We start from the raw sequence: 15,712 nt of genomic DNA, 5'->3' as shown, positions 1-15,712 counted from the left end.
TCAATCCCATTTACAGGTGTGGCATATCAAGAAGCTGATTAAATAGCATGATCATTACACTGGTACACTTAGGGCTGTAGCGGTGACCGTATTACCGGCACAGTGTCGGTCACGAGTCATGAAGGCAGTCAAATTCTCCATGACTGTTTAGTCATGGTAATTAGGCTTCTCCAAGCTCTGATGCTGCTGCTGGTCATTAGTAGCCTACCAAACTTTCTAACTGCCTGGTACTTAGAGGGACAATAGAATGCTAAATCACTAACATCAAGGGAAATGTTATCAAAAATCTAATCAAACACTTCATGAGAGCCCATGTTGCACAACATTTCTATCAGATATGCAATTGCGGGAAAAAACAGAGTGATAGCCATTAATAAAAAGAGGAGGATCCCATGAGCTTTCTATAGGCTAGGCCTACTATATTTACTATAGTAAGCACATTGGTTACATTAACAACAGGAGTATAGGCTACCTGGGAGGCATGAAAATAAGCCACCGGGGAAAGCGGCCTCCATTCGCAATTGTAGGCTGTGTGTGGAAGCCAGGAGATGCTAAATATGTTTATGTTAATTAACGGTCAATTACCGTGAGACTGACAGTTATTTGCTTTACAATCACTGCTGACGAAATTTCGTGACCGCCACAGCCCTAGGTGCAATAAAAGGCCACTAAATGTCTCAAGTTATGAGGGAGGCACCAATTGGCATGCTGACTGCAGGAATGTCTACCAGAGCTGTTGCCAGAGAATTGGACGTTAATTTCTCGACTATAAGCAGCCTCCAACATCGTTTTAGAGAATTTGGCCGTATGTCTAACCGGCCTCACAACCGCAGACCACGTGTGTGGCGTTGTGTGGATGAGCGGTTTGCTAATGTCAACGTTGTGAACAGATTTCCCCATGGGGGCAGTGGGGTTATGGTATAGGCAGGTATTAGCTACAGACAAAAAACACAATTGTATTTTATCGATGGCAATTTGAATGCAAAGAAACACCTTGATGAGATCCTGAGGCCCATTGTCGTGCCATTCATCCTCCACCATCACCTCATGTTTCAGCATGATAATACACAACCCCATGTCGCAAAGATCTGTATACAATTCCTGGAAGCTGAAAATGTCCCATTTCTTCCATGGCCTGCATACTCACCTGACATGTCACCCATTGAGCATGTTAGGGATACTTTGGATCAACGTGTACAACAGAGTGTGCCAGTTCCTGAAAATATCCAGCAACTTCGCAGAGCCATTGAAGAGAAGAGGGACAACATTCCACAGGCCACAATCAACAGCCTGATCAAGTCTATGCGAAGGAGATGTCATACTGCATGAGGCAAATGGACACAGCAGATACCGACTGGCTTTCTGATCCAAACCCCTACCTTTTTTTCTCCAAGGTATCTGTGACCAACAGATGTATATCTGTATTCCCAGTCATATGAAATCTGCAGATTAGGGCCCAATGCATTTATTTCAATTGACTGATAGTTCATATAGGAATATAGAAATATATATATAGAAATATTTTAAATTGTTGCGTTTATATAATTTTTCAGTATAGAATAGGTGACTACAGTCCACCAGCTTATCAACGTTTGTTACCTTAGAATACAAAGAAGCTACAAGGAGACCTGACTAAACCACTCAGGAATGTCGAGCACTAAACTAAAACAGTAGTGCTGGGTGAATACTGAAACTCGTCTCAAATACTTAATGGAAAGTTAATCATTTGAAATTAACTAGAAAAAGCACTCTTCCAATCATTATTGGAAGGACAGTTATATTTCAGTACATAGGCCTGTAGATGGGTCTCCACAACATGTGACCCCCACACAGTTTAACTTAAAATGTCGTCTCGCATTATCGTCCATTTCATCTGGCCTACTCTATAAAATCAATAAAATACTCATTAGTCAAAGCTAACAAGACTCAGAAGGAGCATTTGATATTCATAGCTCGAGTCTAGAACTTTCAGCTGTGCGGCAGTTTGCGCAAATTCCAGTATGTAAAAGAATGAGTAACTCTGAGAAATCCATTCCTCTGGTTAAATGTAATGCATGAAGAGCATGATAACCGTTTTCATGACTGTATACACAAAGAAAACGCAAATATACATTTTAGGCATATTTTACACAGATAGAATTCAATGAGCAGACAAGGTAAAAAATAATAAACTGTGGCTCTGCCCTGAACAGGGCAGTTAGCCCACTGTCCCTAAGCCCTCATTGAAAATAATAATTTGTTCTTAACTGACATGCCTAGTTAAAAAAAGTTAAAATAAATAAAAATGGTATCTACTGATGGCGCCAGGAGCGGTCTTGTCCGCCGCAAAGAATTAAGCAGTCAGTGTGTGATTGCCATACACCTCGGCTTGTCAACTAGGATTTGTTTTCAAATTGAAACCAAACCTATTCCATTCTATTCGTGGTTTATATGAACAGTTGTTTCGAGGTCAATGTTTGCTCCGAGTTAAAAAACCACCCCCTAATCCGTCTGCAGATGAGATGAATAGTGCTCTTACGGTAACGGTAGCTAAACATATTGGACTGTTTTATGCGCTTGAAACATAATATAATCAACACTTACCAAGATGAAGAGTTAGATTGATTGAGTGTGGATACTGGATGCCCGCTAACATAGTTTGACTTTGCCACCAGGTGGTGTCCTGTTGATTGTTGTAATCGGTGAGGTACACAGCACTGTGGTGTTGTCTGCGATCCCTGGCATCGCAGATGTGGCACGACTTGGTGACCCCCGTAACCCCGGTTTGTACGCAGTATTCTTCTGGTGGAGAGCCACAAGTATTGGTAGCTACCACAGTGACATTGAAAGCAGCGTTGACAAACTCTGGCATGCATCGCTGAGGACGACTCGAATCGTCAGTGCATTCATCCATAGCACTGTGGCTGAAGACAGCCAAACAAGTAAATGAAAACAAAACTTGAATAAACCAACCCATTCTCAGCTATTCTAAAAGCCGTTTCAAACTTAAGCTACAACTACACGAATTCCTCTATTACACCGTTGAACTTTCAACTTATTGGTAACTACCCAGTTACCGCAATCTTGATAAAAACAAGTAAAACCATACGGAAAACTTTCAATTGCTTCTCCTTAAAAATGCGTTTGTTCCTTCCAGAATTATTGTCCTTGCCCTAACGCAGACTTCCACGGTCTCAGTGCTTTGTGTCCACCGCCATGGAGAAACTTCAGAAGGAAAATAACTATATCCGACTACACCCTAGGATCTACTGCGCAAGTCAAAACTGGAAAAAAATCCCTACATCGACTTCCGCGTGAAGGATGCTTTGATGACGCGCGGAATCTAGGAAAAGGAACGAGTGGATGCAGCTCCGATAATCTACACTAATTAACATAACATTCTTCAAACTATCGCCACTGTCTTAGTTTTCCACTCTTTTGACAGTGCGTATAGCCAGCCAGAAACGCAAAACCGCATAGGAAGAGTGAGCATTTCAATACAACACAATAGACAAACAAAACTTCGACACAGTATCAACCATGCATTATTTATTTATAAACTCGTGGAAAAAAGGGGGGGGGGGTCGGGGGGGGTCAAATTAAAAACACCCCATCTGCAGATAATATTCAGACACGTTAATGAATAACCATATAGGAGTTGAAAAATAGTATCGATACAGATACCTCAAATAGTGTAAAAAGGCCTAGAGTAAGTGTACATATTAAACCCAATTCCATTTTCGGATTCAAAGAAAAAAATAAACATTTCCTGCTGAGTAATGTTTCAACCAGATTAATCTGGTTGTTCTTTAACGGTTTTTATTCTAAACCAATCCGATTATTGTAGTTATTGACAGTTGTGTAACCTCCCAGTAATGGCCAATTTGAAAGCTGCAATAAAACTTGTGTGAGGCGACCCTCAGATAAACTCATTATTCAGATATTTGATGTGACCATACTTGATGTAAAGTTAAGAGATAAATGTTCTGATATATTATTACTATTTCTTGCCAATTGAAAATGTTTTTTTTTCATGCTTAACAGTTGTGCCTTCATGTCAGTCACACAGTACCACTATAACTTTGTGAACTATAAAACAAGATAATACATTTCAGGCATTTACAGCTTACATTTTTAAATGCATTTTTTCTTATTTAACTGTTAAATGAACATTGCATTGTTATGCACAGACACTATTTTTGTCAATTTGACATTTATCTCAGGTGGGTTTATTGGTATAGTAGCACAAAAAACACTCCCTCTATACAGAATGTAAATGGTAATAAATATTTTTCAATATGATCAATACTAACGTTGCATAATATTGTAGTCTGTGTCTATTTATACCACAAACCATTTTTTTGTTCAGATTTATGTTGATTAAAACACAAACAAAATAGTTACGCAAAAGTTGCATCGATCCATGGTGCCTTTACCAAGATTAGAAACGATTAGGAACAATTAAAAACCTCTGTACTCTCTTCAATACGTTTGGAATGGACAATTGGTCGTTGATGTGGACAGAAAATAATAAGATCAGGGTTGAGGGATAGTTTTGGACAAAAATGCAAACAAATGAGGGACAAGAAGATGACTACTCGCGCACTTTTGGGTGGTGGCAATGTCATACTGTTGTCCTTCATTCATCCTGGTGATTCTGTTTTTTGCTCCACCACCTGTACTTTTGTAATACAACAGTAGAGGGGGAGATTTGAAACGGTCTTCAGGTAGGTTTTAGGAAGACACATTTAACTAATTAACAAGAATTGCAATACAGCAAATGTGAATCAGCTTTCAGATAATTAATTTGAAGTTGTGTGTGTTAGTCTTTTTTTTTCAACTAATCATGTCTTGATTGAAGTCTATGATTAGTTGAATCAGGTTGACAAGAACAAAAGCCTAAATTCGCATTGATCTCTGAGGCTCTCTTGTTCAGATATCTGTAAGTGGACCGGAGGCATGGCATGAAAGGGATAACGAATCCAGTTGTTTGTGTCATCTGTTTCGGGAAAGTACTTGCGTAATTGCGCACCCAACTCACTCAGGTGCTTCGCAATATCACATTTGACATTGTCCGGAAGCTTGAGTTCATTTGCATACCAAATAAATTATACAATGATGGAACGACAACGTCATTGAATGTCCTTGTTAATGCAGACAACTTCTTAATCATAGCCTCAATTTTGTCCCGCACACTGAATATAGTTGCAGAGAGTCCCTGTAATCATAGATTGAGATCATTCAGTCGAGAAAAAACATAACCCAGATAGGCCATTCGTGTGAGAAACTCGTCATCATGCAAGCGGTCAGAAGAGTGAAAATTATGATCAGCAAAGAAAACTATAAGGTCACCTCTCAATTTAAAAAAACATGTCAATACTTTGCCCATTGATAACCAGTCTGTCTGTATGTTGGAAAAGCGTTACATGGTTGCTGCCCATATCATTGCACAGTGCAGAAAATACACGAGTTCAAGGGCCGGAGAAGGCTGACGTTTTACGTGTCCCCAACCGATTGTGTTTTATTGTTCGTTTATTTCCGTTGTTTGTTACTTATTTTTAAACTTATTTTGTACAGAATGTTGCCTCTACCTTCTCTTATGACCGATAATAACTTATGTACATCAGGACTAGAGGTCGACCGATTATGATTTTTCAACGCTGATACCGATTATTGGAAGACCAAAAAAGCAGATAAAGATTAATCGGCATTTTTTAAAAATGTATTTGTAATAATGACAATTACAACAATACTGAATGAACACTTATTTTAACTTAATATAATACATCAATAAAATCAATTTAGCCTCAAGTAAATAATGAAACATGTTCAATTTGGTATAAATAATGCAAAAACAAAGTATTGAAGAAGAAAGTAAAAGTGCAATATGTGCTATGTAAGAAAGCTAACTTTTCAGTTCCTTGCTCAGAACATGAGAACACATGAAAGCTGATGGTTCCTTTTAACACGATCCTTCAATATTCCCAGGTAAGAAGTTTTAGGTTGTAGTTATTATAGGAATCATAGGACTATTTCCCTCTATACCATTTGTATTTCATTAACCTTTGACTATTAGATGTTCTTATAGGCACTTTAGTATTGCCATTGTAACAGTATAGCTTCCGTCCCTCTCCTCGCTCCTCCCTGGGCTCGAACCAGCAACACAACGACAACAGCCACCATTGAAACAGCGTTACACATGCAGAGCAAGGGGAACAACTACTAGAAGGCTCAGAGCGAGTGACGTTTGAAACGCTATTAGCGCGCGCTAACTAGCTAGCCATTTCACTTCGGTTACACCAGCCTCATCTCGGGAGTTGATAGGCTTGAAGTCAAACAGCGCAATGCTTGACGCACAACGAAGAGCTGCTGGCAAAACGCACGAAAGTGCTGTTTGAATGAATGTTTACACGCCTGCTTCTGCCTACCACTGCTCACTCAGATACTTAGATACCTGTATGCTCAGTCAGATTATATGCAACGCAGGACACGCTAGATAATACCTAGTAATATCATCAACCATGTGTAGTTAACTAGTGATTATGATTGATTGTTTTTTTTTCCCGAGCTGACATGGTGAAAATCTGTCGTTCTGCCCCTGAACGAGGCAGTTAACCCACCGTTGCTAGGCTGTCATTGAAAATAAGAATGTGTTCTTACCTGACTTGCCTAGTTAAATAATGGTATGAAAAATAAAATAATAAATAGGCAAATCGGCGCCCAAAAATGTTATTTGCGTGAAGCGGAGGTGGAGAAAAAGGGATCAGAGGGTGGTCTGCCTTCTGAGAATTTGTAGGCGGTCGAATAAACCCCCACTTTCTTCCATTCTGTTATCAAACATGCAACCTTTGGAGAATAAGATGACCTACGCGGAAAATTAAACTACCAACAGGACATTCAAAATGACAATATCTTATGCTTCACGGAGTCGTGGCTGAACGACGACAATATCAACATACAGCTGGCTGGTTATACGCTGTACCAGCAGGATAGAACAGGGGCGTCTGGTAAGACAAGGGGCGGCGGACTATGTATTATTGTAAATAACAGCTGGTGCACGATATCTAAGGAAGTCTCGAACTATTGCTCGCCTGAGGTAGAGTATCTCATGATAAGCTGTAGACCACACTATCTACCTAGAGAGTTTATCTGTATTTTCGTAGCTGTTTACATACCACCACTGACTGAGGCTGGCACCAAGACAGCATTGAATGAGCTGTATTCCACCATAAGCAAACAAGAAAACGCTCACACAGAGCAATGCAATGCAGGGAAACCTAAATCCGTTTTACCAAATTTCTATCAGCACGTTAAATGTACAACCAGAGGGGAAAAAAAATTCTAGACCACCTTAACTCCACATAGAGATGCATACAAAGCTCTCCCTTGCCCCCCATTTGAAAAATCTGATCATAATTCCATCCTCTCGATTCCTGTTTACAAGCAAAAATGAAAGCAGGAAGCACCAGTCACTAGATCAATAAAAAAGTGGTCAGATGAAGCAGATGCTAAGCTACAGGACTGTTTTGCTAGCACAGACTGGAATATGTTCCGGGATTCCTCCGATGGCATTGAGGAGTATACCACATCAGTCATTGGATTCATCAATAAGTGCATCGATGACGTCGTCCCCACAGCGACCATACGTACTAGAGGTCGACCGATTAATCGGAATGGCCGATTAATTAGGGCCGATTTCAAGTTTTCATAACAATCGGAAATCTGTATTTTTAGGCACCGATTTTTTTTCTTTTCACCTTTATTTCATCTTTATTTAACTAGGCAAGTCAGTTAAGAACACATTCTTATTTTCAATGACGGCCTAGGAACAGTGGGTTAACTGCCTTGTTCAGGGGCAGAACAACAGATTTTCACATTGTCAGCTCGGGGGATTCAATCTTGCACCCTTAATTAGTCCAACGCAATAACGACCTGCCTCTTTCTCATTGCACTCCACAAGGAGACTGCTTGTTACGCGAATGCAGTAAGCCAAGATAAGTTGCTAGCTAGCATTAAACTTATCTTATAAAAAACAAGAAAGGCAGAAGCAGGTAAACATGAATTCAAACAGCACTTTCATGTGTTTTGCCAGCAGCTCTTCGTTGTGCGTCAAGCATTGCGCTGTTTATGACTTCAAGCCTATCAACTCCCGAGATGAGGCTGGTGTAACCGAAGTGAAATGGCTGGCTAGTTAGCGTGTGCTAATTGTCGTTGTGTTGCTGGTTCGAGCCCAGGGAGGAGCGAGGAGAGGGACGGAAGCTATACTGTTACACTAGCAATACTAAAGTGCCTATAAGAACATCCAATAGTCAAAGGTTAATGAAATACAAATGGTATTGAGGGAAATAGTCCTATAAGTAAGCATTTCACTGTAAGGTCTACACCTGTTGTATTCGGCGCAAGACTAATAAAATTTTATTTTCTTTAAAAGTTAACCATTTTCACTGTAGTGTCCAAAACATCTTTTAAGGTGTCAGGCATTCCTTTGGCAGCAAGAGCCCCTCGGTGGATGCTGCAGTGTACCAACAGTACAGATACCAACACGAGCAGCAGCTACGTTTCGTTAGTGGAATTCCCGTGAGAGAGAAACGGTTAATGTGATTGGATGTTAATTATTTGACTAGGCTACCTGTATTTGACATTGTGTTGTTATTTTGTTGAACACTAGATGGTTCAATTTTATTTTTGGCGGTGAAACGAGGCTACTCAGGCGAGAAAAAAACCTAACCCAAATGTATAGCCCATTTTGAAAATATAAATGGACTGTTTGAAAATGTGAAAAAAAAGATATATACACTACTGTTCAAAAGTTTGGGGTCACTTAAAAATGTCCTTGTCTTTGAAAGAAAAGCACATTTTTTGTCCATTAAAATAACATCAAATTGATCAGAAATACAATATTCACATTGTTAATTTTGTAAATTACTATTGTAGCTGGAAATGACAGATTTTTTATGGAATATCCACATAGGCATACAGAGGCCCAATATCAGCAACCATTACTCCTGTGTTCCAATGACATGTCGTGTTAGCTAATCCATGTTTATAATTTTAAAAGGCTAATTGATCATTGGAAAACTCTATTGCAATTATGTTAGCACAGCTGAAAACAGTTGTTCTGATTAAAGAGGCAATATCTGAGCAGCTAACCGATCGCTGCAGCTGTACATAGTCTATTGGTAAATAGCCCACCCATTTTCACCTACCTCATCCCCATACTGTTTTATTTATTTACTTTTCTGCTCTTTTGCACACCAATATCTCTACCTGTACATGACCATCTGATCATTTATCACTCCAGTGTTAATCTGCAAAATTGTAATTATTCGCCTACCTCATGCCTTTTGCACACATTGTATATAGACTCCCCCTTTTTTTCTACTGTGTTATTGACTTGTTAATTGTTTACTCCATGTGTAACTCTGTGTTGTCTGTTCACACTGCTATGCTTTATCTTGGCCAGGTCGCAGTTGCAAATGAGAACTTGTCCTCAACTAGCCTACCTGGTTAAATAAAGGTGAAAAAAAACTGTCCTTCTTTAGACTAGTTGAGTATCTGGAGCATCAGCATTTGTGGGTTCGATTACAGGCTCAAAATAGCCAGAAACAAAGCACATTCTTCTGAAACTCAGTCTATTCTTGTTCTGAGAAATTAAGGCTAATCCATGCGAGTAATTGCCAATAAACTGAAGATCTCATACAATGCTGTGTCCTATTCCCTTCACAGAACAGCACAAACTGTCTCTAATCAGAATAGAAAGAGGGGGAGGCCCCGGTGCACAACTGAGCAAGCAGGACAAGTACATTAGAATGCCTAGTTTGAGAAATGGACACCTCAAGTCCTCAACTGACAGCTTCATTAAATAGGACCTGCAAAACACCAGTCTCAACGTCAACAGTGAAGATGCGACTCTGGGATGCTGGCCTTCAAGGCAGAGTTGCAAAGAAATAGCCATATCACAGACTGGCCAATAAAAATAAAAGATTAAGATGGGCAAAAGAACAGACACTGGACAGAGGAACTCGGCCTAGAAGGCTAGCATCCCGGAGTGACCCAAAACATGTCAGTTTGTCACTTTCACAAGGTTGTAGTAATGACAGATTCAGTTACTTAATAAGACATTGGCTCAAATCTAGGTTTTGCATTTGGATTTCAAGAAAATTAACTAGGACACATTTTTATTTTATTTTTTACATTGCCTTGCCAACCCCAATCTGATCTGCTGAGTCTGCTTCACAAGCGTTCCCAAAAGTCTCAAAACTTTGTGTCTCTGGTTTTTATAAACTCTGTGGTATAGTTTGCCAGCTTGTAGTCCTAAAAAACAGAAATTAGTTAGCATTTTCTACCTCTGGTTCGTTCAGCCATTCCTATGGGGGAAATGAATGGGTAAATAATGGGGTCTTGGGATAAATGCTGTAAAATAAGGTCTGATGTTAAAAAAGGCTTAGGTGATCTTATATGTTTTTTTCCTATGAGAGAATCAGTTAGTTAACATTATGAATTATGTTTTGATTACATAAATGCTTCACATTTTACAATAACATCAGCTGATGAAGACTACCTCATAGGACAAAATGTATAAAATCTCCTAAACCTGTGTTTACCACAGACCTCATTTTCGGCATTTATCCAAAACCCCTCAAAAGCTCATTCATTTCCCCATAGAGGCCATTACTATTGCTCTCTATGGAGTCCTTGGTTGAAAGACCTTGCCATCCCAATCTATCTAGCTAAACTATTTTAGCAAACCATTACATATACAATATCTCTCAATCATGAAAACAGACGGTCTAGAAGAAAAATTGCAATTGAGTCACTCGGACACTTGGCTTTATCAAATAGTTAGCTTGTGAACAAACTTATTCTGTTCTTTTCTGAGCGTTTTGTGATGGCGCATGCTACTTCCGGCTGCTGCTAGTACCTCGTGACCGTTTCGCGCTCAATTTTCAAATCTGAACCAACCCAGGCTCGCGGTGCTGGGGCAAAAGTCGTTGGCCTTAGCTAACGGTAAGCAAGCGAAAATAATCACGTTTATTAGCAAATCGTATACAATGGCAACTTGTGCCCCTGATCCTTTGTTTCCTCTGGAAGATTTTCATGATGAAACAGCACAGAAAGCAAGCAAGGAACATTTTAAAATACCTGTCTCAAGTGAGATGGCCCATGAAAAGGCCCAGTCTCATACCAGTACTATTCCGAACAGTGAGGTGCCAAGCTATGATGATGGTTCAACATCATTCTCTGCTGCTGACGCTCCTCAAATCGTAAGGAATAAAGTCCCTATGAGAAGGAAACTTCTGGCGCCAAATCCTGACAGCGAAGAGCCATTTGATGCTAAAGAGGCCCAAGTCTTGCCACAAATCTTCATCTCCAACAAGACATACACCTACGATGAACGTGTTGCTCTCTTTTGCGATCATATTATTGGCCAGTGTTCTGTAAGTGGCTAGATCTAGCTAGCTAGTAATACCGTTCACTTACTTTAGCTAATTAATGGATCAACTGACCGACAACCCAACAATGTTCACAGTCAAGTACGCTAACACATGTTTTATTTGCATGTTTAACAGGCAGAAGATGCAGATGAAGCTATAAGTTTCTACATAATTAAAAAACTTGCCAGCAAACGCTCTTGGACTGCAGTGTGGAAAACTTCCCCAGAAGTCCTGTTGGTAAACTGCGATATTGGGGACCTGCCATTCGTGGGTGTGCTTGTCGACGTAAGTTAGATAATTTAATTACGGCCCTTGCTATACAGTAATCACTGGGACTTTCCAGTCCCTACCCCATTAAACATTAAAATGATTACGATCATTTTTAAGGGTTAAGGCAAAGATTTTTATAACTAACCCAAGATAGACCACAGCTGGTCGTTTCCAAAGGGAATAAATGAGTCTTAATGGACAGAACCAAGCACGAGCTAGCGAGATCCTATTGGCGCTTTGTAGCCTATATTTGCATATTTCCGTTAGGGAACGCCTACTCTGAAGTGCGCGTACGGAGTAACTAAACTTTTTTACTTTGGCAAAGGCTACAATCTGCTCAACGTAGTCCACTCGGTTCGTAACAAATTCAAGTTTTGGGTACAGAAACCCGTATTGAGATAAAATGTTTCATCGATGAGAAATGTTGTATAATGTCGGCTAAAATCCATTTCGCTCCCTCTTCTCCCACTGGGCTACCTCTTGTTACCATATTTGGTAGTGAGTGGAAACGACAACCGGATGCTTCATATAAGGGTTAGGGTTTAGACTATCCCAGATATCATTACCCTTTAATTACTGACATTACTAGCTAGTAGTTTTGTTGTTACATCCAGATTCAATTTCAAATATTTAGATACAGGTGGCTCAGCATAGAAATATAATCAATATAATGGCAAATGGCTGCCTGGTATTGTGATGAAATCATTTCCATGGTAATGTAGAATGTTAATTCAAATGATAACTGATATGGCTCATGCAAAGAAATGTATTTTTTTGTAATGTCAGTTGAGTTTAATCAAATCACAGCACATAGATGGCTACACTTCCTGTTGGTACACTCACAACTGCTGCTTGTCCACCCATTATGCTATCATTGACTTGAATGGGGACGCCTGTTCTATTCATTCCATTTCTATGTGGCTCACATTCGCTGACACTAATGAGCTTGCTCAGCAATCATTAGCTTGCTAACGCCACACTGCCACAGGCACAGTTAACATCATTTAGTTGACAGGGGCTCCCTCTAACATTGCCGTTTCAAACTAATACCGGTAGCTAGCTACATCTGTTAACAATGGCTCAAGAAGTTACCACTCAGCACCCAGGTCTTGATCACAGTACCATATCCCCAACTCTGCCATAATGGGGATGCAAAGTGTCTGACCATTTTCCTAAACCTGAACTTTGGCTGTCTAGGTCAACTGTACACCATGCGAAGGAAAAAGCCTCCCTCTTCGAGTGTCCGTTTCTGTGGCAGAACCATATTCCTCAAACATTGCCAACTTACCAAGAGAGTTGGTTGAAGATGTGTTGAGGGAACATGACTACTCTGTGCCAATCTTGGATGTCTACCCCATACAAGGGATGGGAGCTGATGTAGACAACATTGCAGAGTATCTGGAACATGCAAGGTGAATAACATTAGGGAACTCCTCTAATACAGTGTATATCCAAATTCCAGATGTTGTCTTCATGCTTCCCTGCAGGTTTTTCTACGATTTTCTCTGGAGGGACTGGGATGATGAGGAGGAATGTGACGAGTACGCAGGACTCATTGAGAAACGCATACAGCTGTAAGCATACCCTCCACATTTCAGCAGAGCCAACCACAAACAAGCCACAAAGATTAGATATGGTGTCACTGCTGTGTTGAATGATGTTCACCTGGACTATGCGGTGTATTTGTTTGCAGGTATTATGACATTCAGGATGGAACCATCCCTGGTCCAATCAGCGAACGATACCGCAAGACCCTGGAGGAGTACCGAAGCAAACGACTGGACTTGACAAAATTCCAGACCAAAATCCGTGGGGAGGCCTTACCAGGGGAGGCTGTGGAGTGCTGGAAAAAGTACTACGAAATGTCAATGCTTTGTGGGCTCCTGAAGTTCTGGGAAGACCTGCGACTCAGGTAAGATATGATCTTTGGTCCTAGCTTTTCTCAACACCCAACTACCAATGCTGACAGTGTAAAACAGCTAGTATTGCTGCTCAACTAATCTTGTTCTTTTGTCAGCAGTTCTTGTAATGCGCCGTAGTGTTGATTTAATACCAAGATATTGCTTTAAATGTCTTTAGGAGCCATGGACCCTTCTATCCAAGGATCTACAAACGCAGAAAGGGGCAGAGAACATCTGGAAGGATTGTGACACACATTGTTGCCCAGATAATGACAACAGACATGGTTGGTGTTCTGGATCTGGTGTTATTCACTGCAGTCATGTAATTGTTTTGTTGTTGCGAAAATGTTTGTTTTTAACTTGATTTATTGCAGGTTCTCAGTTATTTCAAAACGTTATCTTTATTTCATTGTGACCCTAGATCAAGAACTTCTCGGCCGACACTCTGATCCAGCAGCATGACAGTCTGTCAGCCGCTCTGGACTCCTGCTTCTCTGGGGACACGGTGGTGGTCTTCCCAGGAGAGTACCACGCAGTTGCGCTGGCATCCCTCACAGACGACATCACAATAAAGGGTAAATACAATATTACTTTTTTATATTCATTGTCATAAAATATCTGTATATTCGTTAAAGTAAAGTTAACACCTGACAAGTGATAGTTACGCATTAGTTGACCTTCATACCTCAATGGTTCTATACTCTGCAGGAGAAGGAGAAAGGAAAGAGGTGCTGTTCTACTCTGACCCATCCCATGACAACTTTGTGGCGTCCAAAGCCTCCAAGGTGATGCTCATGAACCTGACATTGGTGCAGCATGGAACCTGTGATGGCATTGTTGTGGTGGAGTCGGGACAGTTGACCCTGGACAACTGCGTGTTGAAATGTCAAGGCACAGGAGTGTGTGTCCTGACTGGAGCCTCTCTGGTCATGAAGAACTGTGAGATATCTGGTGCAAAGGTAGAGTTGTCATTTTGAAAGATTGCCTTTGAGTTACATGGCTTATCTGATTGTTGATATAGCCATGTAATTGTGTGGATGTAAATTAAGGGGCCACATGCAAAATAAAACAAAGTTCTCTCCAGACATACTAGGAAAATGAGCACAGATTTACTTGACCTTCTCAGGGTGCAGGGGTGGAGTTGTACCCTGGCAGCATTGCAGAGCTGCATCGGAATGAAATCCATCACTGCAGCAACCAGCTGGCGAAAGACTCGAAAGGTTCACAGGGTGGAATCAATCTCAAGGTATAGTATACAGTACTTCCAGTTACAGCATTATGGCTGTTACATTTTTCCCCTCACATGGATCACACAAATGTACAGGTGGAAATGCCACTAAATTCCAGTGAGGTGACGTATTGTGGAATTGGGGATTCTCTGGAAGGAATCAACTTAAGCCTTTAATCAAGGAGGAACCCTAGATTGTCAGCAGCATGATGAATACATCTGTGATATCAGTGCTATTGTAAGTACGTGTAATAAATGTGGCACAGTGAAGCAGAGCCTGAGACCTAATTAAATAGGTGGCTGTTAGCTTCACTGTTATATTGGTGACAACTCAAGTAGAAAACCAAGGATAGATCAGTGACAATTTTTTCTATTCACAGGTTCTCCCTCAGCCCCAGCTGAAGCTGACCGACAATCACATTCATGATAACCACGGGTATGGCGTGACCATTCTTGTTCCTGACAATCTGTACAAAGCGAGTGAGGACCTGGAGCAGACAGCCAGTGGGGACAAGAACGAGACAGATTATCTTTCCAAGGCCCTGCAGAAACTCAGTTTGGAGATCACCACAAACAAACTGGAGTCAAACACCAAGGGCGATATAGGATTGCTGCGCAAAACGTGGGTGAATTCCTGAGTCTAGGATTGCAGCATAAATGTGTTGTACACAATAGTTAAAACAATTTAAGTAACCAGACGGACAATTTTATTGGATGTAGCTGTTGCTCAGTATATTACCATGTAACATACGTTACTACTTTAGGTAGATTGATTTGTTTCAACTGTTAGATTATATTTCTGTTCATATCCATTTCAGAGAAAGATCCCAGCTTTTGTATGCACTAGCCCTATTAACAAACGTGCACTTTTTGAACATTTCAATAAAATGTGTTATTCA

General features: G+C 40.5%; 2 protein-coding genes across 2 annotated transcripts in view; one reads left to right on the top strand and one right to left on the bottom strand.

Moving 5' to 3' along the window:
• LOC115103110 (laminin subunit gamma-1-like) overlaps window positions 1–3,227 on the bottom strand; it is a 69,293-nt gene extending 66,066 nt beyond the window's left edge. Inside the window, exon 1 of the mRNA XM_029623757.2 lies at window positions 2,584–3,227. Coding sequence (XP_029479617.1) covers window positions 2,584–2,956 — 373 coding nt within the window. The 5' untranslated portion in view covers window positions 2,957–3,227. The remainder of the gene's footprint in view (window positions 1–2,583) is intronic.
• Window positions 3,228–11,001: 7,774 nt separating this feature from the next.
• LOC115103109 (testicular spindle-associated protein SHCBP1L) lies at window positions 11,002–15,709 on the top strand. The gene is made up of 10 exons (XM_029623756.2): window positions 11,002–11,417; window positions 11,550–11,699; window positions 12,882–13,096; window positions 13,172–13,258; window positions 13,378–13,596; window positions 13,764–13,869; window positions 14,007–14,160; window positions 14,294–14,544; window positions 14,712–14,831; window positions 15,194–15,709. Exons 1-10 carry the CDS (start codon window positions 11,031–11,033, stop codon window positions 15,449–15,451), a joined length of 1,947 nt encoding a protein of 648 aa, XP_029479616.1. The 5' UTR covers window positions 11,002–11,030; the 3' UTR covers window positions 15,452–15,709.
• The last annotated feature ends 3 nt before the right edge of the window (window positions 15,710–15,712 follow it).

Source organism: Oncorhynchus nerka, linkage group LG20, assembly GCF_034236695.1.
Source record: "Oncorhynchus nerka isolate Pitt River linkage group LG20, Oner_Uvic_2.0, whole genome shotgun sequence".
In the NCBI taxonomy this organism is placed as follows: domain Eukaryota; kingdom Metazoa; phylum Chordata; class Actinopteri; order Salmoniformes; family Salmonidae; genus Oncorhynchus; species Oncorhynchus nerka.
The sequence above is the reverse complement of the archived record's forward strand: the minus strand, read 5'-3'. Positions and strand labels throughout refer to the sequence as shown.

Bases quoted from the DNA above. Each gene is read 5' to 3' on its own strand.
- LOC115103109 (XM_029623756.2), top strand. From the start codon at position 11,031: ATGGCAACTTGTGCCCCTGATCCTTTGTTTCCTCTGGAAGATTTTCAT. The intron at 11,418-11,549 runs GTAAGTGGCTAG...CATGTTTAACAG, and splicing joins ATATTATTGGCCAGTGTTCT to GCAGAAGATGCAGATGAAGC. The intron at 13,870-14,006 runs GTTGGTGTTCTG...TTGTGACCCTAG, and splicing joins AGATAATGACAACAGACATG to ATCAAGAACTTCTCGGCCGA.